The 25,636-nt window shown below is 38.7% G+C and overlaps 1 protein-coding gene across 1 annotated transcript in view; it reads right to left on the reverse strand.

The window, feature by feature from the left end:
• Positions 1-25,636, reverse strand: part of PTPRQ (protein tyrosine phosphatase receptor type Q) — a 99,093-nt gene that overhangs the window by 10,610 nt on the left and 62,847 nt on the right. Inside the window, exons 28-37 of the mRNA XM_063309335.1 lie at positions 24,826-25,012; positions 21,494-21,738; positions 20,936-21,002; positions 20,014-20,172; positions 18,951-19,173; positions 18,101-18,174; positions 17,605-17,704; positions 15,200-15,328; positions 3,271-3,297; positions 2,613-2,694 (exon numbers count right to left, since the gene is read on the reverse strand). Coding sequence (XP_063165405.1) covers positions 2,613-2,694; positions 3,271-3,297; positions 15,200-15,328; positions 17,605-17,704; positions 18,101-18,174; positions 18,951-19,173; positions 20,014-20,172; positions 20,936-21,002; positions 21,494-21,738; positions 24,826-25,012 — 1,293 coding nt within the window. The remainder of the gene's footprint in view (positions 1-2,612; positions 2,695-3,270; positions 3,298-15,199; positions 15,329-17,604; positions 17,705-18,100; positions 18,175-18,950; positions 19,174-20,013; positions 20,173-20,935; positions 21,003-21,493; positions 21,739-24,825; positions 25,013-25,636) is intronic.

The following is a 25,636-nucleotide window of genomic DNA, read 5'->3' on the forward strand; positions in this document are numbered from 1 at the left end:
ATACTGTGAACCTCACAGATGGAAAAGAACCAGCGTCTTTTTGTCTTTATCCAAATGAGCTTATGACAAAATGAAAGGAAACAAAATGAAAAGAAGTAATTGATTATAATTTTTGCTTCTTTAATATCTGAAGCAGAGAAGTAAATATTTTTACTGTTTATTATAATAAAATTATCAACAATGAACACTCCTACCATTTTTATGGATCTTGCATTCATTGTAAAAATATTAGGTTTCCATATACTAATGAAGTCTAATGAAGAAAATAGAAAAATTAAATTCAGTTGCTTAATTTTAGTATTAGAAAGGGGAAGGTTGTAGAAAAGGGTAGCCATTAATGCATATAGCATTTCTAACTACAGCTAAAAACATTACATAGTCTTTTCATTTAATGTAAGCCTTTGTTAGTTACATCAGATCTAAGAGATACTAAACTTAACATACTACCTTATATTCCATTTTACAAGTCTCAATAAAGTTGCACTATTACCTTTTGGGGTTTTTTTGGCTGTTAACAGAGGAAATCAAACAGGGTGAGGACTTTTCCTGAGCTATTTAAGGTGGCAACAAGTGTCGATTGCTTTAGTCTTGCCTAGCATTTTTCCTAAGCCTTCACTTTGGGAAAGAAACTACAACAATGTGAGAACAAGTTACGTATTTAATCAAGCAGAACAACTGGCAATTTGTTATTTCTCACTGGCCTCTGTAAGAAATTCAAATTAGTGCAGAGAAGACAGAAATATGAATACTGTGCATAGCAAATAGGATGAGGAAAGAGATGAGTTGAAATACAGTCTAAAAGTACAGGAATGGGAGTGTCATAGTCAGGAAATTAAAAAATCATGAAGTAGTAAGTTAAAAAAACTTTCAAGAGTAAAAAAAAGACCAAAAACATATATAAAAATCACATTGTTATTAAGGATTTATTGCTTCTACCAATTCCAACACTTTTCAATTTATTATCTTTGGTTGCCTTATTATACTGTACACAGTTCATGATAAAATATGCTTTGCTAATACCAACATTTGAACATAGACTATGCCAAATGCTCAGTAAAAGTTCAAACTTTTACAAATTAGGGGAATCATGAAACACCTTTTTTCCTACAAGATAATAAAAAGCTATGATTTGGGGATGATCTTTTTCATTTCACCACTGCAAATTGTTATACAGCAAATTGGTCTACTGTTGATTTGTAAACAATTTTAAAAAATACTAAAATGGATTTGGGCAAAGCATTCTGAGTTTACAGGCAGTTCTCATTTAGCGACCACAATTGAGATCAGCTACTCAGTCATTAAGTGAAGCAGTCACTAAGTGAAACCCCAACTGTGCTTATCATCTTACTTCAGCTTTACTTTACTTTACAGACCTGAGAAGATTGTAAATGTGAGCATTGGTCATAAAGTTACTTTTTCATCACTATCATTATTGTGAACAGTTGCTGAATGAGGCAGTCGCTAAAACAAGGACTACCTGTACAGAAATGATTATAGGTGTGAACATAGCCTCCTAATCCTTGCTGATTTTTTTCTCCTGTTTAAACCTAAGTTTGGTTTACCTTTATTTGAAAAGGAGCAGAAAAATGTGGGGTCAATGGAGTTCTTTTCTGACCTCCCAACCACCTGCTTTACATTCATAATTTTCATTTTATTGGCCTCAGTTTGCATTTAAAGCACAAAAATATGGGTTCAAAAACATATTCTTGTAGAAAGTTGTATAGAAGAAAACATTGTGGCTGTACAAAAAAACTTACTGATAATTTGAAAAAAAAATACATATAGAAAATGTTTTGGCAAGTCACCCAGGAAGTCTACAAGCAACTGGGCTAGAATTGCAGAGTGTGTCAAGAAGGCTAAAGAATAAGGTCAGATTACAAGAGATGGAAATAATGATAAAATTTTTCTTTAGATATGTGCAGAAAAAAGTGAACATGGCCAAACACTGCCAGCTGACAGCAGACTAACAAGCTGAAATTGCTGATGAACTTTCATAATAATTTCATAATTTATCTCCTGCAAATCTGTACCAGCATAGTTGGAATCATGAACTCTGATCCAGCTGGATGGCATCACATTGAGGAGAACTAAGGTTTCCACATCTATGTTTGATTATTGCAGGTCCTATTTATAAAATTTCTGTAATTTTTCTATTCATAAGGATGTAAGACAGTTATGTGAATGGGGACTCTATGTGGTTAGCCTGAAGAAGTAATTCTGTAGCAGGAATAATAATATTAAGAGGCATATTATTTCTTCTCTATGGGAAGGCCCAAAATAATGAACTGAGACAAACTTAGAAACCATCTGCCTCTACATCAGAATCAGGACTATATTCAGAGAAGTTAAGAATTCAAGTAAAAAGGAATACTTCTTAAGACAAAATGGAATGAAGATTGTATTTTTTGTTTGTAGGCAAGCAGCAGTGAGGGAAAGATTTCTGTAGCAGGAATAAGGAGGATCAATGTATTTCTGATCAAATGGCAGAGAAGCGATATGTGTATAACATTGCTTTCCACAGATCAAACTATTCATTGGATACTGATGATCAAGGTGCATCATGTGAAGCAAGTGGAGATTGTACAATGTTGTGACAACTGCTGGTAACATACCAAAAATTCTTCCTGAAACTTGATGTTGTTATTTGTGCAGAGCTCTTCAACATGTTGCAGAAAACATTTCTTGCCTATTGGCCTTGAAATAAAGGGGGAAAAAGTGAGGCTTAAAATGAAGACATTTCTATTGGAAAGTTAACATACAGTTTTCTATACATATAAAACTATTAAGATTTACATTTGGAATAGTTTTGAAATAACAGAATTCCATCTTAAACTTTATCCTATTTATTTGACAGCCTGCAACTGTTATCTACAAACTGTTTTACAAATGTGATTGCAGTCTTCTGATATTTATGCAAGTTTGTAAAATCACCTTTCAGTTCAATTCAAGCAGATAATGCTTCTTTTGTCACACAGAAACCATTTTATACAATGCAGGGCTTTAGATACATAAAATATAGCAGTGACATCATTCCCATAATGACATGGTTTTTAAACCCCTAGGAGTTAAATATCCCTGTATTACTTGCCAAGCTAAAACACAGACATGCAGGCTTCACCCCAGAGAGAGAGAGAGCATTTCTCCAGTTACCATGCAATTGGTCATGCTTTTATGATTTATACACAGCTTGGAACTTTTTCTAATACGTATACCAATATATATCACACATTACAATTCATCAGACTAGGCACAATATAAAACTCAACTTACCTGATGGATTTTCTATAACTAAGTAACCTGCAACAGAGATTATGTCAAATAAGGTAAGTTGTGAGTCAGGCAACACTTTGCACTCTAAATCGGTTCTGGACTCAACAAAGATGGAACTAAGGAATCAAACAACATTAAGTATGTATGAATGATTCACATTTTTAAAGTTTTTAGATTTCATTTTATGAGATGCTGTGCCAATATAAATTATTTTAAATTATTTTTGCAAGAGAAGAGGAGTAGAGTGCCTTAAGAAGTGCAGAAGGGCCACTGTAGGTGGAAGAGAGGATTAATGTTATATTAACCCTCTTTTCAGTTTTTTAATGATGTAGTGAATTATGTGAGGTTATTTCACTTCATTCAGCCCCAAACTAAAGCTACCACCGTTGCAGACCAGGTAAAGGTGTTTCACAATTTAGTTATTCTTCTCTAACCAAGTTATATGTAATGCAAAGAGGGTTTCTAAGTTCAGAAGAATATCTATACTTTATTAAGCTCTGTGCTTCAGGATTGAGAATCCAGTATAATGTCTCATTTTTTGAAGGGACAATGTCTGCTATGTTTAAAATAACACATGAAACTTTCTTGTACTACTTAGGTATGTGATAGTATGTCAGTAGACCTCTCCTGATTTGGTGCCCTCCAGATGTGTGGGATCAGAACTCACAGACTCCCACACATTCAGAGAGCACTAGATTGGGGAATGTTCCAATGCATGTTTATTAACATTTTAAACAAATAAACATCATATAGACTGAAAAGGGAAAACATAAAAGACACAGTAGTAATATAATAGTAGTCATTTTTCTAGAAATTATATTCACACATTATAATGGTTGAGAATTTCCTAATTACATAATCTGATTTTAGTGGATGATTTTAAGAATTCAGGAGGGGTCTGTAATTTTTTTCTCCTAAGTGTGTACATGTAATGGATTAAAGTGTTGTGTGTGTGTATGTGTATCATACATAATCTTTTTTCCTGCTTTTCTCTCATCTTGCTTCTGTATACAGTATTTGTGTGTATGTGCGCCCAGAGAAGCACAAAGTGAGCTGCATACACTTCACTTTGGATCATGTACTCAGAGGGAGGAGGGAGGAGGGCTTAGCATAGAGCAGTTGGTAGCATTACAAGCCGTTGTCCAAACCTCTCTCCCATAGGGATGCAGTGCAAGGGTTTTTTTTAATGGCTAGTTTTTTGCTGTTCCAAGCCAGAACTATCTAATTTTTTAACTGAATCATTGTTTCACTGGCTTTTCTATCACACAAAATTTGGTCCCATTTTATTCAGTTTTCAAAGTTTTTATTCTGCTGTAGATGGAAGACCTTTTGCTGGGATAGACAAAATAAAAATAAGATTCCTGAGGAAAAGAAAAATACTGTTAATTGTTGACTGTAAGTACTGAAGCGCTTTGAAACATTACATTATAATATTAATAGAACAAGTGAATAGCTCCGTCTTGTACCTGGAAGTGATATCTGGTGATAAAATTAAGTTCTTTACAGTTCTGTCCTTTCTATTTACCATATTTGTAATATAATCAAACCAGCTCTGTGTAAAATCAGGAAACACTAGACATAGAGTAACAAGAAGATCCAAATATGGCCTGCCTGCCTGCCTGCCTTCCTTCCTTGACTGCACTTTTAAAGGCATTTAAAACACTGCTTAGCAATTATGATTATGGGTATTCTGGGTTATGAAAATGAAATATTTCAAGGACTGTATTATTTATTTATTTATTTATTTATTATTCACATTACTATCACCACCCATCTCCCCCTAAAAAGGGGACTCTGGGCGGTTTACAATAAAATTCACCTTAAAACCTAACATCATAAAATCACCAATATTAAAATAATAAAAATATAAATATAAAATCCAAGTGGGAGATTTCCATTCCGTCGGGAGAACTCTACATCACCAGCCACCCCCGGGAAGAACTATTGCCCTTCCCATTCCAGGCAAAGCGGCAAAACCAGGTCTTCAAGCCCCTCTGGAAGGTCAGGAGCGAAGGGGCCTGCCTCACCTTGGGGGGTAGAATGTTCCACAGGGTGGGCACCACTGCAGAGAAGGCCCGCCTCCTGGACCCCGCCAGATGAAATTCTCTTACAGACGGGGTCCGGAACATGCCCTCTCTGCATGATCGGGTAGGATGGGTTGATGTTATAGGGATGAGATGGTCCCTCAGCTAGCCTGGCCCCATGCCATGTAGGGCTTTAAAGGTGATAACCAGCACCTTGAATTGGACCCGGAAGCAAACTGGAACCCAATGTACCTCACACAGTAGAGGTGTTACATGTGCTGATCTTGGAGCACTCATCACTGTTCGCGCAGCCGCATTTTGGACCAACTGAAGCTTGCGGATACTCTTCAAGGGTAGCCCCATGTAGAGTGCATTGCAGTAGTCTGTATGGGAGATGACCAGGGCATGAGTGACTGTCCAGAGGGCATCTCGATCCAGGAAAGGGCATAACTGGTGCACAACCTGAAGTTGTGCAAAGGCCCTCCTAGCCATGACTGCCACCTGCTCTTCGAGCAGGAGTCGTGAGTCCAGGAGGACCCCCAAGTTACGCACGGATTCTGAATGAGGCAGTGCAACCCCATCCAGAACTAAAGATGACAACTTCCCGGATACCGAGGAGCCATCAATCCACAGCCACTCCATCTTACCAGGGTTCAGCCGAAGCCTGTTGCTCCCCATCCAGGCCCCCACAGCCCCCAGGCACTGAGAAAGGGCATTGACCGCATCACTTACTTCACCCAGGATAGAGATATATATCTGAGTATCATCAGCATACTGATGGTACCTCATCCCGTGGTGACGGATGACCTCACCCAGCGGTTTCATGTAGATGTTAAATAGGAGAGGGGAGAGAACCGAACCCTCTGGCACCCTGCAAAGCAGGGGTCGAGGGTCGGATCTCTCATCTCCTATCACCACCGACTGGGAACAGCCCTGGAGGAAGGAGGTGAACCAGCGCAGAACCACACTGCCCACTCCCAACTCCCTGAGTCGTCTCAGAAGAATACCATGGTCGATGGTATTGAAAGCCGCTGAGAGATCTAGGAGAGCGAGGATGGATGCACTGCCTCCATCCCGCTCCTGCCAGAGATCATCCATAAGCATGACCAATGCAGTCTCTGACTCATATCCCAGCCTGAAACCTGACTGAAAGGGGTCTAGATAATCCGTTTCATCCAGAATCCTCTGAAGTTGTAACGCCACCACTTTCTTAACCACCTTCCCCAAAAAGGGGAGGTGGGAGACTGGACGAAAGTTGTCCAGGACAGTAGGGTCCAGCGATGGCTTTTTGAGGAGGGGGTGTACCAGTGCCTCTTTAAAGGCAACAGGAACCACTCCCTCCCTCAAAGATGCATTAACCATCACCTGAACCCAACCACATGTCACCTCCCAGGCTGCTTTCACAAGCCAGGAAGGGCATGGGTCTAGATGACACGTAGTGGTGTTTACAATCCAGAGGATCCTGTCCACTTCCTCAGGCCCAACAGGATGAAACTGTTCCCAGATAACCGGGTAAGTACGTTCCCTCAGCATCTCCCCAGACTCTGCCCCATGCTTAGAGTCCAACTTGGACCAAATCTGAGCGATTTTACCCTGCAGATGCTCAGCAAATTCCTCCGCACGGCTCTGTAGGTGGGAGACAGAGTCCCCCCTACCTAATAATGATCGCGTAATTTTAAACAGGGCCATTGGGCAGCATTCTGCCAATGCAATAAGAGCAGAGAAATATTGATGTTTCGCCGCTCTTACCGCCACAAGGTAGGCCTTAATAGCGGCTCTAGCTTGTGTTCAGTCAGATTCAGTCTTTGTCTTCCTCCAGCGGCGCTCTAGGCGTCTCTTCACCATCTTCAAAACCCGCAGTTCCTCTGTAAACCACGGGGAGTGCCGGGTTTGAGTGGGGAAGAGAGGCCACACAGGCACGATCCTGTCCAAGGCCCCGGCTGCTTCTCTATTCCAGGTTGTGGCCAGGACCTCCAATGGACAGTGGAGTAGATCCCCAGGTATAATCCCCAGCTCCTTCTGAAACCTCACTGGGTCCATCAGTTGCCGGGGGTGGACCAATTGAATGGGTCCTGCCTCCCTGCGGAGGGGGGCAGCACAAGAGAATCTCAGGGCCACCAGGGCATGGTCTGACAATGGGGACAGATCTACCTCTCCCCTCAGATCACATTGCCACTGCTCCGACAAGAAAACCAAGTCCGGAGTGAGGCCACTGTCTTGAGTTGGGTCCTGAATGATCTGAGACAGGCCCATGGCTGCCATGGTAGCCATGAACTCCTGAGCTGCATCCAAGGCATGCCCCAGGGAAGGTAGGTTGAAGTCCCCCAAGATCATAATCCTGGGGAACTCCACCACCAACCCTGAGACAGCCTCAAGCAGCTCAGGCAGGGAGGTTGCCACGCAGCAGGGAGGCTGGTACAGCAGCAACACTCCCAACTGTTCTTGGGTGCCCAATTTGAGAAACAGGGTCTCACAACCGGCTACCTGTGGAGCAGCGCCCCTGAAGGCTACTAGAGATTCTCAGATGACAACTGCCACCCCACCTCCCCTGCCCCGGTGTCGCAGCTGGTGCCACACCTGAAATCCAGCCAGGCACATTTCTGAAAGGGCTACCCCCCGTTCCTGACCCAGCCAGGTCTCGGTGATACACACCAGGTCTGCCCACTCCTCTGCGATCAAGTCACTTATAAGGGGGGCTTTGTTGTTGACTGACCTGGCATTCAGAAGCAGTAGCCAGAGACCCTCAGGGATCTGCTGACCAGGACCTGGGTATGAACCTGGAGGGCCAGAACACGCTACTGGTAACAGACACCGGGAGCGTCTTCCCAGGAAATGGCCTGCCCTCCAGTTCCCGTCGTAACATCCCCGGTCCATCACTACCTCAATAGTGAAACCTGCCCTACAACACCCAGAGTCGCCAGGACCAGTTGCCTCCACTTCCAAACCACCAGCCACCCTGGGATAATGCAAAGGTCCCCTCCCCCATGCACACATCCTCCCACCCTCAGTCAACCTCAGGTGGAGGCAGGCCCTCCAGTGTACCAGCTCCTGCTCTTGGTGCTGTTGGAGCCTACCCCCCATCCACTCACTCACTGTGTCCACCCCACCACCACTCTCACTGGTCACAGGGGGGCACCCCACCCATTCCTACCCACCTCCTGTCTTTCACTCAGGGGTGGGTACTCTTACACACCCCATTCAATCTTGGGCTCCCTCCGTGTACTCTCACCCCTGGAGGTAAGCCCACACTCACTCTGAGGGGCCCACCAAACTACTCTGCCACTTCTAACAAACGGGCGTTCTCCAGACCCCCAGACACAGAGCCCGAGAACCCTGACAATCCCCAGTCCACCAATGTCTATGAGTGTTCCACCAGAGTCCTGCCAGAGATCACAAGGTCCACCCAGGGCCCACGGTCCTCTGGTCCACACCATGGGACTCCACCTCCAAGGTCTCCAGTCTTCTGCCACCTTGTGGAGGCTGTCCAGATCTGCCAGGGTCTCTCGGGTCTGGCAGGGTCCACTCAGGCCCACTGAAGATCTCCTGCGGTTAACCTGGGTCCACCACTGTCCCAAGGAAGCCGTGTCCACCGTTTTCCATGAAGGGAAACTGCCCCAGGGCCTGCCACGTTCTCTCCAGAATCTTTCACACACTGCCGTGTTCTATCAGGCATCCGCCAGGGCCTCTGAGTCCAACCAGGCATCCAGGGTCCACCTGGGTCCACAGAGGTCTCCCCGAATCCATGGGAGTCTCCCTCATCCACGGAGGCTCCACAGAGTCAGTGGCCACCCCAAAGGTCTGCCACGGTCCTCCGCTCCACTCCACCGCGCTCTGCTGCTCCACCAGGGGGGGGTCCCGCTGCCTCCAATGCCGGCTGCAGGAGTCAAGGCCAGAGAACAGCCGCCCCAAGGGTCCTCCGCGTTCTACATCCGCCCCAAAGGTCTGCCGCGTTCCTCCGCTCCGCTCCGCTGTGCTCTGCTGCTCCACCCGGGGCGGGGGGACTCCCACTGCCTCCAATGCCGACTGCAGGCATCAAGGCCAGAGAACCCAAAATTTAAACAGGGTCTGTCTGTCCTCCCCAAGCCCCCCATGAGGGAAGGGGCTGGTAACAAGGCCCGCGGGGCTCTCAGCGACCCGAATCCTCCCCCCTCCAGGAGCTGCAATCAGCGTCCGCTCCTGGTCGCCATCTTGGGTTATGAAAATGAAATATTTCAAGGACTGTATTATATTTGGGTTTAATCTGGAACTGAATCCCACTGTATTCAGTAGATCTTATTCACAGGCAAGTGGGTATAGGATTACAGTCTGAATTACTGAAAGATTTGTAAACTAAGATTTTTTAAATGCAAAGAACAATTTCTTTATACCAGACAATCTTATGAAAGAGGGTTGTCTTTATTCATATAACACCCTGCTTTACTGGCCACCTGATCTGGACAGTATGTGCCACTGTGTTAAGATAGGGTTTCATCCCCTGGAATTTTATGTAAAATTTCACAGTGATATAATAAAATATCAAATTATGACAAATGTAATTTAATATGATCATGAATCAATTGCATGGGGAAAAGCTTCCATCTCACTTCTGGATCAAGTTCCATCAAAGATGAGAAGATGAACCTATGCTGAGTAAGTACTATGTGCATACTTTTAAAATGCTAATCAAGGCTGATGAAACTTTTAATTTTTTTTAGAAGGACATTCATCACTGACTCCTCATTCTGCCCTCCAATAGATAATCAGTGCTTGCCAGCTACTAAAAGAGGAAGATCTTTCTTAAGCAAAAAAGTATTATGGAGCTGAATTAGGACCAAACAGTAAAAATATTATCTAATATATAATAAATGATCAATAAATGATATATTGAATGAAATTAGAATGGGATTAAGTTTTATGGCATAAATATATTTATCTAAAGATTACAGAAACACTGAGTGGAAGAAATGTTAATTTGCTAAGCACTCAGTAATAAGATTTACAGGAGCTTTCTTTAACCTGATTCTCTTGGCCTTAATGGCTAGGATTCATCTGGAATACTTCATCTTAGAAAAGGTTGAGTTACAGAATCACAGAAATTATTGTGCAGATGATTTATTTTCCTCCATTCAATCCATCCAATGCTGACTTTGTAAATAACTGCATGTCACAAATCTGCAAGACATCCATGTTTCAGGCTTATACAGGAAATCAAAATGCTTCATCCAACAAGCCTTCCATCAGGTTTTGGGAAAACATTTAGATCATCAAAGCTATTCTATATACAGCAACAGTTTATCAGAACTTGCAATATTATCTATCTTGAATGATAGATAGAGCCTTAAAGCCTAGGCTCAGTTTCACTTCTAGTATGATTTTCTCCCCTTCCCAGATGAAAGTTATTTGTCTAGATGTAGAATCAAGAGACGCCATTTATTTATGTTGGCAATGGTGACCGGCATTCATGTTGTCAAACAGAATCATCTTACTCTTTGGGTCAATCACTTGAAAACTGTTGGGAATTATATCTTTTTCAATAGACTCCACAGAAATGAATATGTAGACTAAAGGCTTAACTCATAAGCAACATGAGTACTTGCAAGGAATAGCCATGGAAATAGTTTTTAACAAGTTAATTAAGACCTTTGTTGGTCTATCTCTCTCAGAACAATATAGAATAATCAAACCCTATTAAAAAATCTTTAAAATACTTTTTTCCTTCTTATCTTTCAGACCTTAATCTACTTCATAATAGTGTGAGATATTCACCTAAATACATTTTATAGCTGATATGTGAATGGTTTCAGCACTTTACAAGTTTCTTACAATTCAGAAGAATTATTTTGAAAACAAGCTTGTTAACAGTGTAAAGTAATGATATTAAGATAATACTGAATTTGTCTGTTTGTAATGTTCAGCTTCAATTTATTATACTCATTAGCTGCAGACAATTTAAAACAAGAAAAGACCAAAACATACAAACAAAAACATAAGCATTTAGGCTTATTTTTCACAATGAATTGCCTTCCACGGGCTTAAAGTTAAGTAATGAAGCTTCATAACATTATGTATTATGTAAAAGATTTGTCTGCAAGAAGGAAATCAATAGAGAAGTCATCTGATGGTCAAAGAATGCTAGAAGAAAATATATGTAAATAAACCAGGCATCAAGAATGTCATGGAGATTACAGTTTTCATGTCTTACAGTTTAGCTTCAGAAGTACTATACTTGAAATCCCAATTCTGCATTTATATTTTAAAAAGATTCCCAAAAAGGCTCTGAGAAGATAGCATAAGCTTTGGGAGACAGCAGTTGGAAGGGAGCCATGTGGAGAGGAAACATTCGCCAGAGAAGCTGGGTCTGGCAGTGAGGCGCTTCTGCTTCTCCCGCAGAGGCTGAGTGAAAAAGCCCAAAGGCAGGTCCGGGGAACTGGGAGAAGAGAGGAGGCAGCGGGATGAACAAAAGCAGGCTGGAGAGGCTGTGGTAGCTGGGATTGGCTGGATATTCATGTGGGTGGACTAGGGAGGCTGGAGCTGGCTGCATCCCCAGAACTACGTGGTTCCGGGTCTGCTTGCTGCCCAGCAAGTGCAGGGCTTCCAAAAGGGCAGAGATGGCGGGAGGGAAGATAGGTGGGTGGGGGGAGTTGAAGTTGTAAATGCAGGTGGGCTGCCAAGCACCCAAATTTTGATCATGTGACTGCGGGGGTACTGCAACCGTTGTAATTTCAGGCACAGGTCGTAAATCCATTTTTTCAGCACCGTCATAATTTTGAACGGTCGCCGAATGAATGGTTGTTAAGTGAAGGCTAACTGTATGTAGTTTTCCCTGAAAATGAAATTGGTTGTATTAAATTTTAAATTAATAATTATTTTAAATTGATTGGAAGTCTGTTTTATTATTTTCAGTTCCTTATGTAATATATTATTATTTTAAATCAGATTTTGGGAAATCTAAATTTGCAAATTAGGAAATTGGGAAAATTGGATTGTGAAATTCTGAATCTTGATTATCATTATTCTTGATATCATCTACAATTTGTCTTTTTCTTTCAGTAGGAGAATTGGAGTAAATGAGAACTGAACTAAAAGATGCTTTAGTTACTGGTCAGTCCAAGTTTGGTAAAATTGAAAGATACTGTGTGTTAAGTTTGAATAAAACCTTTCTATAACTTCAGTACAAATGAAGTCTTTGGGATCTGCTTAGAAGACCTTTTACATGATTTTTTCACATATCATAAAAAAATAATTATTGCTTCAGGATTTGTCTGGGATCCACAAATTTGTCTACACAGAGTGATTTTGTTTACAGTAATTTAACAAAACAATGTCAAACACAAACAATGCTTCCTCATACATATTTTGTGACCATAATGTGAGCCTTTGACTTTTTATTTTCTGAAGGCTCTTTTTGTTACATTACACACCTTCAATTGTCATTGTGTTTTTAAAGCAGCAAATAGATTTATTCAAGGCATGGTGCCAAATGCCATGTCTTGGGGGGCAGGTTGGGGATAGGATATTATGCTGAATCATGCATGTGCTATTACAGCACTAATAATGACACACTGATTTTTCTGCCATGAGGAAAAACCCTGCATTGCCTCTGGAAGATATGAAAACAAATGTCATCACTAGCGAACTGATACAAACTTCATCTGAAGTGCTAAGAAAAGTATTATTTCAAATAAAAATTAGTATAACCTAGTATCACACAAGTGAACACTTCACACTCGAAACCACACGTTGAATCTTCAGCCATGCAGTAACTTACTGTATGATAAATATCTCCTTGCGTCTAAAGAAAAAAGAGGAATATCTGGAAACAAAACCCACTTGTGATTAAATACTCAGACAGAAACCAGCTTTGCTATTCAAATGAACTCATGAAGTAAGTACAAAAGTGATAGGACTAAAAGGGCTTCCTGACTGCCCCCACAAGTGAATGCTTTCTTTCTTTGCCAATCTATTTGTTTATTTAAATAATTTATATAGCCATCCATTTCACGGGTGACTAGGCAGTGCACAAAGGATTAAAACCAACAAAATATGATGCAAAAATATAAACCTAAATTAATTATAATTATAATATAATATAATATAAAATATAACATATGCCCATGCCTAAAAATCTGGTATTAACCCATATAGATCAAACAACGAATCCACCAACAGGGCTGGTTTAATCTCCTGGCCCTACTGCCTAGAGGAAGACCCAGGTCATTAATGCATTAGTTAAAATATGAAGGATGTATTACTTATGCATGATGGGGCACGTTCATGCATTCCAAAAAATATTTTTTCACTTTCAAATTCCAAAATGTTGCCCTTTCACTTAAAATAACCTGTCAGTAGTATTAAGTTCAATTCAACAGCTGAGGTCTCTGTTCTATCATTTGAAGTAATGACATTTATTGAGGAAGGATAACTAAGCCATCGATTTTTCTGCTAATTCATTTGTTACATTAATTAATTTGTTCCACGAATGGTAACTGGAAAACTGCTAATTTACAAGCAAAGGTAGTAAAATTTAGATTCCTTCATTTTAATAGGACTTACAACCACTCTGCCCAGAGTTCCTTTTGGTGAATGGGCAGCCATGTAAATTTGTGAAATAAATAGAATTCTTGAAAAAAATTAATCATTACCTTTAATGAAATTACCACATTCATATTCTTTAATATTACAACATAATGTTTATGTCTAAGATAAGTAAGTAATGTTAAAAAAATAGACAAACTATTTGCTGACTAGTAGTTCAGTAGTTCCCAACCTCTTCCTTTATGTGGACAGCTATACCAGCAGTAAAGTTTTTGAGAGCCATCACATAAACCATGGCTTAGCAATGTAGCACCAGTCATCATCTTGACACACTTTGTTCTCTCTTCTTTCCCAGACTGTATATATGAAACTCCCAAATTATATTAGAGTTAATTCAAAAAATTTAAATTGCCTACCATCTTGGGAGATCACCAAATCTTATGAGATGTTTGTGTTCTGTCAGAAATCTTGCAAATGATAATGGAAATATCTCACTAAGGTTTAAGTGAAAATGTTAAAAAAATATGATTATTTTTACTTTGGTATCTGAGGATCAGCAGTGGTTTCTATATCATTTGTTGGAAGCCTAGTATAATTTAAATAATTTTAGATCCATTTCCTTCTGAAGTTAGCATCTTTCATCTGAAGTTAAGTAAAAAAATACATTAACCGATATTTTCCTTCCAGGTAAATTCACTAGAATTAGTGGCAAAAAATCTTCTGTTGAAGATGGCGCCTCAAAAGTGATTCCTAAACTCTTTTGAAGAGTAATGTAAAAGACCTTTACATTACTTTTATAAAGAAAAGTACATTTTCCCCCAGATGTTATAATCCAGCCATTTAGTTTTCTTCATCCTTCATAGGGACTACATTCCTCTAATTAAACCTCAGAACAATCCAGTAAAGAAGATTAGGCTGAAAGATTTATGACCAGGAAAAGTATGACTATTCATGGATTTGAATTCAGGTCTCCTGAACCAAACACAGGAATCTGTTTATCATGCTATAGCACCATTGCTAAGAGATTTCAGAGATACTATCAGACAGCAGAGAACAACACACTGTTGCATTACTTTGAGACCAACAGTGTATCAGAGCATTATTAGTAGTTTTACATTCCCTCATCAAAAGCACTTCAGCTCAGAGAGATAAGTGTGTAATAGCAGGGCATGATATATAAAGGCTGCCTTCAGTCATTATTCCAACATGGAGAAGAGCAAATGATTATCTAAATTCCTGAGAGAAGTGTCTGGAGGTCACCCTTTGAAAGAGGATCTTTGTGACCTGTGCAAATAAGAATACCACAAATACTTCTAAACAAGTAAAAGGTCATAATAGGGTCATGGCTTCAGACCCCCAGAACAACTGTTTTGCCTAAAGAGTTTGCTTACCGTGTAAATCTTTCATCCTTCATATCCAGGTCTGCCACTGTGATCAACTGGTCTAGTTTGAATTTAGTGTCAATAATTTCTGCATCCCGTGGAGAATATGTACCTCCTTCTTTTTGCTTTTGACGAATTCTAAACCAACACAAAGGATATTGAATCAGATGCAATATTTAATGTTATTCATAATCCTTAACCTCACTGGAGCATTTATGAAACATGTATCTATGCATAACTACAAAGAATTGACTTTCGATGGTATTGCACTTTAAATTACAAAATCCTCAAATTATGTAAAGACGCAATAAAATGAGAAATAAAAATGCCAATTATTATTTTCTATGTTTTAAAGTTTTGAGATATGGTATCATTACAAAGATTTGCACTCCAAACGGATGGCAGAGTTTCAATATAAAATAAACATTAAAGTTTCAATTTTATCAGTATAACAACAAATTAAAATGTATCAATGATATTACAAGAAATCACACACACCCTCATTTTTCTGCTGTTATATCAGCTGTGTTTACCTGGCAATAGCCATATCAATATTATCTTACTGGTCTTTGACTAGAACTGAGTTGTAGTCAATAGTAATGTTCAAAGTTGTGTTCTAGCTGTCTAGAATTGGTTACACTTTAGTTAGAAAGAATCTTTAGTTCCCCAGTGGCACAAAGAAAACACTGACCTGTACACTAGAATTTTTAAAATAAAACTTCTGTGATACATACATATGCAATTGATTGATTGATTGATTGACATAAAGTCAGTGTTGACTCTTAGCAACCACACAGATTTACATATATACATGCATACACTTCATGTTAATTCCTTTTGAGATAAGCATCATTATAGCACAGGAAAGGAATGAGAAAAAGAAAAGGAAACATGGGTAAAACTGCTTTTAACTTATCTCATTTGTCCTTGCAAATGATGCAAACTATCCTTGATTCTATCACATCCATACATTGCTTTGTACATTACTTTATTTGTTTAAAAATCTTTTTTTGAGGAATCTATCAATTCCACATAACCACAACTTTCTACATCTTCTTCTTCCACTGTACTGATTTACTCTTCTTTAATTGTTTGCAATTCAATGTGTATTTGTTTCCTCTATATGATCAAAGCACCTCACTGCACTTGTTTTGTACTGGTCACTCACTTTTGCACAGTCCACATCCAGTAGCACCTATTCATTCTTGACCCTATCTCTTCTGGTTTTTCCATCCACCCTTATTAAAAGTACCCTATTTCTAGTACGTTCAACTGGTTGATGTTTCTCTTGACATACACAACTCTCACTTCTATATAGCAATGTGAGCATAAACATGCTGTTATGCATGGCATTTTTGCTTCTTTCAGCAATATTCATTCCTTTCAACAGACCACATATCTGGCTGCCTTTCTATCAGCATTTTCATGTCTTTAGATTTCTCCATCCATTTTCACCTCCTAGCAAACATTCTACCAAGTTACACAGATTAATCTTCTTGCTCTAATTTTTAATAATTTACGTATACTTTGTAATCACTCCCCCCCCCTTGTGGTTTTCCCTGTCAAAGACAACTTAGTCTTTCATACATTAATTTGCACATACATACTTCTTGTTGCATCCTACATTATGTCTAATATTCACTGCAAATAATTTTCTATTTAAACTAAATTCTATTTTTTTTTCATACAGGATTCGTACAGTTTCTTCCTGAAATCAATCTACTTTCACTCTTGTTTCTTTCATTATTTCCTCCAAGATCTACTGTTGACACCACCAAAAATTGGTCTGGTTCTATTATACTGATCTCAAAATTAAAAGCAATAGGAGCTCTTGCATGGAAATCTTCAAAGAGATTTTAACTTCACTTATTTTCCTAAAGAAGGTGTATTAGAAACAATTCCACGAAGTGTAGCAAGACCTGTGAGGGAAAACATTTTTGCAGGACAAGAACTGGCATAACCTTCTTGCCTTTTCATTCTGGAACTAGTCTTTAATACTAGACTAATACTAGTCTTTAATCATGTTTGCTGATTAAGTTTCTATACAATACCTATAAATTGTTGAATAAAGTTTATGACCTCTTGTTATCATAGAATGTTTGCCTTGCTGGGTGTAATGTTATGACAATAATTATTTGCCAGTGAATTGTAAAAAAGCCAGTTTGGTGTAGTGGTTAAGGCACCAGGCTAGAAACCAGGAGGCTGAGGGTTCTAGTCCTGCCTTAGGCATGAAAGCCGGCTGGGTGACCTTGAGCCAGTCCCTCTCTCTCAGCACAACTCACCTCACAGGATTGCTGTTGTGGGGAAAAGAGGAGGACGAAGGAGTAAATAAAAAATATAATTCATTTCAATTAATAAGTAATTCTTCCTCTAAAACTTAAAAATTCAGCTCATGCAACTAGACAAGTACTTACCTTGCAAATGCATAAATTACAGCCACAAGAAGAACAATAGAAAGTATACATAAAGTAACTGCAAGTATTATTTCTACAGCTCTTTCAGACAGCCCATCACCTATAATATAAAACAATAGCTGCATCATAGTTATAATGGCAATGATCTGTTCTAATAGGTGTACCAGCACCTATTTGCTAGTCTTTCTAAGGGTTACATCTTACCAAGAATTTCTACAGCCTTTGTGGCTAACAAATGAATGGAGTATCTTATTACATGGCATGAACATTACCTCCCCAAAAATGCAAGTAAACCTACAAAAAATTCAAATGAGATTAGATATATAGGCAGATTACATACATAAGAGCATCAGGAGCTATGAAAGTCAATGGAACCCTATACCTTTGATGCAGAGGAGTTGTCTTCATAACAACAGGGACACAGGTTTACAAGGAAATTTTAAAAGTGATTTGTACGTTACTAATAAATAGACATTTGTGATTGAACATTCTTTACCTAAAGTTTTGATGGGATCAGAATAGTCTGAATCTGTGTATTGACCTCTGATATTTGTAGCTCTGAACTTAAATCTATAAAAAGCAAACACATAACATTATATACACATACCCAAGCATACTTTATAAGTATATATAAAATGTATGTATAAATTAAGGACACCACCCCTGTAGCCTACAATCTATTCTATACTTGCTTTGCAGCTCTTTGGATTCAAAGAATCACATGCTTCAGAGCATGACTGGACATTGTATACCACCTGTTGGCAACTCAGGCGTGTCTTTAGCTCAAATTGCACTGCAGCTGCAGGGGCAACTATGAAATCCTAGGAAAAGGTGTAGCTGTTTTAAGAAGTTACTATCAGTTGCTGCATGAATATCTCCATGTGCCCCAAACTGTTCAAATCTGCTGCAAAGTCCTGCATTTTTCCTTCTCTTTTTAAAAATTAGTTTTTATTAAAGAAGGGTTTTTGCAAAGTAAAAACAATACAATAAGTAAATAGAAAAGAAATGAAAGAAAAAATGCAAAAAAGACAGAAAAAGAAAGAGAAGTGGCTTCCAATCTTTACAAGTTATAAATGCATTTATATTTTATCCTCTCCCTCTAAGGTTACATCATGGCTCCCTTTTTTCCATATTCTACCCTTTTAATCCTCAAACCCATAAATCACTATTTCACTTTTTTTTTTTTTTCAGCAGAAAGTTCATAAAGGGTTTCCAGTCACTAACAAATGTAGCTATTGCTTTTTCCCTGATCAAACAAGTCAATTTTGTCATCTCTGCAAATTCTTTCTCTTAATGATATCTGTATAATCTACTTTACTGCTATAAAATACAAGTCATATACTTACAGATATTGCTTTTTGGGTTTCAGTGGTCCATTGCAAAAATTTTTTTCACTTCCTGGTATCATACAAGTGCTATCAGCCCCTATTACATATATGTCTTCTTTGGTGCTCAGTCCTTCACTCTCTTTTATACATGGAAGATCTGGAAAGCCTTCATTTACAAAATAGGGTCTTGCCTTATTGAAGTATGCATCATGCCATTTAGTGATATTGTCATCATTCTGAACTGAACCGCAAAAAAAGAAGAGTGATGCATTATATAGGTTTGATCTCTTCTTTTATTATTTCCCAGCCCTATATGTGCATTTATTTCTCTTTTAAGGTCATTAATCCAATAAATTTCAGTGCAATACACAAAAGTGTACACTACAACAAATTTGTTAATCTTTAAGGTACATAATACTCTCTGTTATTTAAAGAACAACAACAAAAAATAATAATAATTGTAATACTACCTACAACATACTTAAGCTAATATATATTTATTTTCCTAAAATAAAAAGGGTAACATATAACTACAAATATCCCCAAGAATTGTGATTTTAAAAAACAACATTGGAAATATTGAAAGCCTGATTACCACAAAGTTTGAATAATTTGGCAGGATTATAATACCACAATTTCCTCATTTAATTTATTTATAGTGCAATAGTATATTTATCTACTCAGACAATGAGTCTGAAAAGAAGATTATTCATTGGTAAATGAGTACAGGACTGCCATTTGGTTAAATATAATATTCCACCTACTATCACAAAGTGCCTTAAAATTTATATGTTTACAAAAATGTTGAGTTAACGGAAAAGAGAGTAGAATCAATGACAAGATTTCCATTCTCTCTGTTGCTAGTTTTCCTGCCCAGTTTCTTCTGCTGATTCAAGTACCATACTTTCTGTGAATCACATTCTTTCTGCCATTCATTTGCATTTATGATCCAAATGTAGCTCATGAAGAACTCCAAAACTCACAAGTCTCCATGAGCAAATAAGACAAATAGAGGCTAAGAAAAGGTAGAAATAGAAAGGAGATTCATAAGTTCCTTTTAAGGAAAAAAAAATATCCATACCTCCTGCTTCTGCAACAAGAATTTGTATTTTCTTGATAGGCCCATGATCATCATTATAGTAGCAAACTGGCATACGAATACTAATTGTAGTAGCTGTGACAAGTAATGTTCCACTGGTATCATAAACTGGCACTGGCTTTTTACTAGGTCTTGGTGGTTCTGTTTTGAGACAAATAAATGCTACAATGTTTTCCAGTTAAATCTGATCACAACAAATCTTTTAAAATTACTATTCAGATAAGTACTAGTGAATTGAGTCATATCCACTTAGCCATTTTATGGTCCTACCAACAGAGATGATAGATAATTCACAAACTGTAAAGCAATAGCAGTCAGTTTTCCTATCCAAGCATTTCTGTTCATTCCTTTTTTAGAATGGGGAATTGTGAGTATTTATCTTTGCATAACCCAATTTACAATTGAATTATATTACTATAGTAGAAATTGTGCAAATAAAACTGTGAGATACGTTTCACAAGGAACTGGAAAATATGAATCTCATTCATACCATACCACATCTTTATTCATGTATAAAATTTATAGGGCCACCCATAATATTATTGACCAAACAGGTTTAAAAATATTTTAATCCCATTATTACTTAAATTCAACTTTCATTGGGTTTAATGGGACATGTGTTTTAATAAATTTGTTCAGGATTTCAGTCTTTGCATAGTTTAACAAATTACTCAGTTCAATCTTGCTGCTACTTCTGTAAAACCTGGTGTTATTTTGCTAACTTGCATTATAGTACTAGTCAAAATAGTATGGTTGGTTATGACCAGGCTGAAAATGAAACAAGATATACACTTATTACATTCTAGTAACCAGAGTATGAAAACCCAGAAGAAAGCAAGCTGAGTTTATATTTCTATGGTCACTGGCTTTATTATAAAATTATAAAAGACTTATAATAGTCTACCTTTAATATCTGTTGTTATTTTAAGCTGAATCTTTGGTCCTGCACCAGCACTATTGATTGCATACACCTAAACAAATAAAACAGCATTTAGTATGTTTAGTCAACCACTAATCAAGTGATTAATTAACTGTATTTCACTGTGTATATCTATAAGGATACATGTATGGCATAAAAAGTACATTGGAAAAATAAGATTTTGATTCTGTGCATACCAGTTACTTCACTTAAGTCAGCGGGTCTCATTTCTCTGGTTGGAAGTGTGATTGATAGATAGATAGATAGATAGATAGATAGATAGATAGATAGATAGATAGATAGATAGATAGATAGATAGATAGATTTGGCTGATCACTTTTCATTATATATTTTGCCAATTTCAAGTTTATTGAAATAAAAGTAAAACAGGAAATAAATTCATTTTATAAACATCTCAACAGCAAAAAGTCCACTGGAGTTGGGTGCTGATAAATTCAAATAAATAAATAAAGCCTCCTCAGTTTGTTTTACATTTAATTTAACCTTATTATTGATTGTGGGAAAAAGAAGAGTTCAACTTACACTGATATTATATGTGTGTCCTCCTTTTAATCCCTCTATCATAGCAGTGATTGACTTATTTGTTCTGTCTATAACACTCAAATTATAAATCTGAAAGATGTCTGTGTCATCATCTTTATATACCATAGCTTGATATACTTGAATATTCCCATTAAGTTCAGAGGGTGGTATAAACATCACTTGAAATTTTGTTACTTCATCGGGTATCTTCTGAAATGTTACATTGTTAAGTGGGTCTCTGGGCACTGAAAAAAAATCAGTAGCTGATGAAACAGTTAATTAAAAACATTACTAGGCATCTAGATTCCAAAAGATTAGGGAACAACATATTTTCCTAGAATAAGAGCCATATTCAGAATCTACTTTGAATACAGAAGTTAGGGCTACCAGATCTATGCAGTATAAATCTGGATGACTTCTACATAGCAGCAAAATGATATTTTGCTGTCTTCTAGCAATCATCTATAACCTTGCAACACAGTTCTGGTAGCTCTACAGAAGGTCCTTGGTCTAACCTGTGTTACCATCCATCTCAATAAAGGCAAGGCCTCTCTGATACTTCACCATTAAAATCAACAATACAGGATGTCCTCATTTACCAACTGCTCATTCAGCAACTGTTTAAAGTAATGACAGCACTGAAAAAGGAGATTTATGACCAGTCCTCAAAGTTGCGGTTGTTACATCATCCCTGTGGTTATTTGATCACAATTCGGGTGCTTGGCAACCTGTGTGCTTTTACGACAGTCATAGCATCCCACAGTCATGTGATTGCCATTTGCAACATTCACAGCTGGCTTACAACAGGCAAAGTCAATGGGGATGCTGGCAGGAAGTCCCAAGTCACAGTGATGTGATGTCACATTTAACAACCGCAGGTGATTTGCTTAATGACCACATCCAGAATTGATGTTATAAGTTGGCACAGTCACATGATGTTTTATTTTATGACTGAATTGCTTGGCAACAGAGTTGCCGGTTCCAATTGCAGTCAGTAAGTGAGGACTACCTGTACTGGATTATATAGAAAATACAGAGCATGATGGACAAAGAGTTGATTCTCATTAAAAAGTTACTTCCTCTGTTCCTGAAAAGTAAACCTATATAATAGATTTGTAAGTTTGCAATAAAACTTTCAATTTCTGTAGCCTTCCAATTTTCACTGCTCCCAGTGAAACTTCCCTCTAAAACCTTATTTTGTAGCTTCAATATCAATTGGACTCTATGGGCAGTCTATGTGGATTTCATTGAAAAAGCAATCTAAGTAGTATCCTAATTTCTTAGTGAAAAAAAATGATGGGCATAGAATTACTTAAGGTCTTTTTTAAAAAGACCTTAAGAAGCAAAATCTATAGTGACTTTGCCCATACTGCATTTGGGAAAAATATAAATATATGGTGGGTTTTATATTCAATGGATTGCCTCAAGGCTTAAGGTTGAAGATAATAGCTGATATCTTAAGCTCCCTTGTGATATTAAGTTCCAAGTAAGTCAAATAAAAATTACTTGGTTCACCTTTCTTTTCAGGAGCCTAACAGATAAACTAAAGGTTTTAGTGGCAGTGAGGAGGTTGTATATACAATTTGTTGTATATGTGATATAAACCTTTTGGACACTGCATGGAATGTTGTTGTTTTAGATAAGAATTTAAAAATTATTGATGCTTTTAATGTTTTTTACAGTTTTGGTTGTAATTCACTTTGTAATGCTTATGCACTCAGATAGCTAAACCTTTCAGTAATTAACCTTTCATTAACCCTTTCAGTCAGGTTTCAGACCTGGTTATGGAATGGAAACGGCATTGGTCGCACTTATGGATGATCTTTGGTGGGAGCTGGATGGGGGTAGCACATCCATCCTGGCTCTTCTTGACCTCTCAGCAGCTTTCGATACCATCGACCATGGTATCCTTTTGGGGCATCTCAGGGAGTTGTGGGTGGGCAGCATAGTTCTACTCTGGTTCATCACCATCCTCCAGGGCTGGTCCCAATCTGTGTTGATTGGGAGCGAGAGATCCAGCCCATGGCTCCTCCTTTGTGGGGTGCCGCAGGGCTCAGTACTCTCTCCGCTCCTTTTTAACATCTACATGAAACCACTGGGCATGATTATCCATCACCACGGGATGAGGTATCATCAGTATGCTGATGATACCCAATTATACATCTCCATCCTGGGTGAAGTAAGTGATGCCATGACCACCCTCTTCAGGTGCTTGGGGGCTGTGGGGGCCTATATGGGGAACAACAGGCTTTGGCTGAACTCTGGTAAGATGGAGTGGCTGTGGATTAATGGCTCCTCAGAATATGGGAAATTGTCATATTTGGTTCTGGATAGGGTTGCACTGCCCCAGGCAGACCCGGTGTGTAATTTGGGGGTCCTCCTGGACTCACGGCTCCTGCTCAAAGAGCAGGTGGCAGTTGTGGCCAGTAAGGCCTTTGCTCAACTTCATGTTGTGTGCCAGTTACACCCTTTCCTGGATCAAGAGGCCCTTCGAACAGTCACTCATGCCCTGGTCATTTCCCATATAGACTACTGTAATGTGCTCTACATGGGGCTACCCTTGAAGGATATCCAGAAGCTACAACTGGTCCAGAATGCAGCCACACAGGTCACCACGTGTAACACCGCCCAGAGTCCCTCTTTGGGGGGAGATGGGTGGTAGCACAAATTTGAGAAATAAATAAACAAACAAACAAACACTTTTGCTACGTGAGCTGCACTGGCTCCCAGTTTGCTTCTGGGTCCAATTCCAGGTGTTGGTTATCACCTTTAAAGCCCTACATGGCATGGGGCCAGGTTACCTGAGGGACTGTCTCATCCCCATCACATCGACTCATCCCACCGGATCATGTAGAGAGGGCATGTTATGGATCCCATCTGTGAAAGAATTCCATCTAGTGGGGCCCAGGAAATGGGCCTTCTCTGCAATAGCTCCTGCCCTCTGGAACATTCTTCCCCTGGAGGTAAGACAGGCCCCCTCACTCCTGGACTTACGTAAAAAATTAAAAACCTGGTTCTGCCAGCATGCCTGAGCAGGAAGGGGAATAGTCTTTCTTGGGGATGGCTAGCACCCTAGAAGGGCCCTTTATACTCATGGGTTGAGATACAATCTTTAGCCATCTGGATTTTATAGCGTTTTATATTTTTACTCTTTATTTATATTCATATTTATTGTATTTATAATGGCATTGAATTTTAAACTTTGTTTTTGTTGTAAACTGCCCAGAGTCCCCACTTTGGGGGAAGATGGGCAGTGATAAAATTCGATCAATAAAATAAATAATAAAATAAACACATTTAAATAAAATGAGCAAATAGGATTAGTGACTTACCTGCTTCAAAAGTGGAAACAATAACTGAAGAACTAGACTTGCCGTCAGTACGTGCAGTATGTACATCTCCTACAAAAGCAGTGACTACTATGGAATACCTTGTAAATGCTCTCAATCCTGAAATAGTGAGGGTTTTATCCTCGTAATTTGCTTTGACAAATGAAGCTTGATAGTAATCTGTATCCACCTGTGCCAAGCAAACCCAAAGCAAGATGAAAGGATAATGTTTATTAGGATGGTATTACTAAGAAACTATTAGTGATATATCATCAGTGGGAAACTGAGTTAGCAGGACTGAATTCTCACCTACCTGTGCAGAAAAATGAAGAAGAGCATGTGTGTGGGTGGGTGAATTTAGGGAATAACACAGACAGACATAGCATGCATAATGACTTTGTCATGCTTTTTTATCCCAATACCAATGCTATAAATTTTCTTTAGAACTTGCATACAGCTATATGGTAGGGATTCTTTGGGAATCCCTTTAATTCAGAAATCATTGGCATAATTTTCCAGATATCCTTGTGCAAGAATACTTTGTAACTCATAAAATTACAGATTCATCATGTTTCTTGCTCTGTTTCGACTTTTACATCTAGCAGTCTTAGGACCCAAAGTCACAAAATACTTTATGTCTGTTTCATTAAACAATAAATATAATAAGTACAGGCTATACAGAATTGCTGGGACGCGGTGGCGCTGCGGGTTAAACTGCTGAGCTGCCGATCGGAAGGTCGGCGGTTCGAAACCGCGCGGCGGGGTGAGCTCCCGTTGCTAGTCCCAGCTCCTGCTCACCTAGCAGTTCGAAAAC

Source organism: Candoia aspera, chromosome 7, assembly GCF_035149785.1.
Source record: "Candoia aspera isolate rCanAsp1 chromosome 7, rCanAsp1.hap2, whole genome shotgun sequence".
Taxonomy (NCBI): Eukaryota; Metazoa; Chordata; class Lepidosauria; order Squamata; family Boidae; genus Candoia; species Candoia aspera.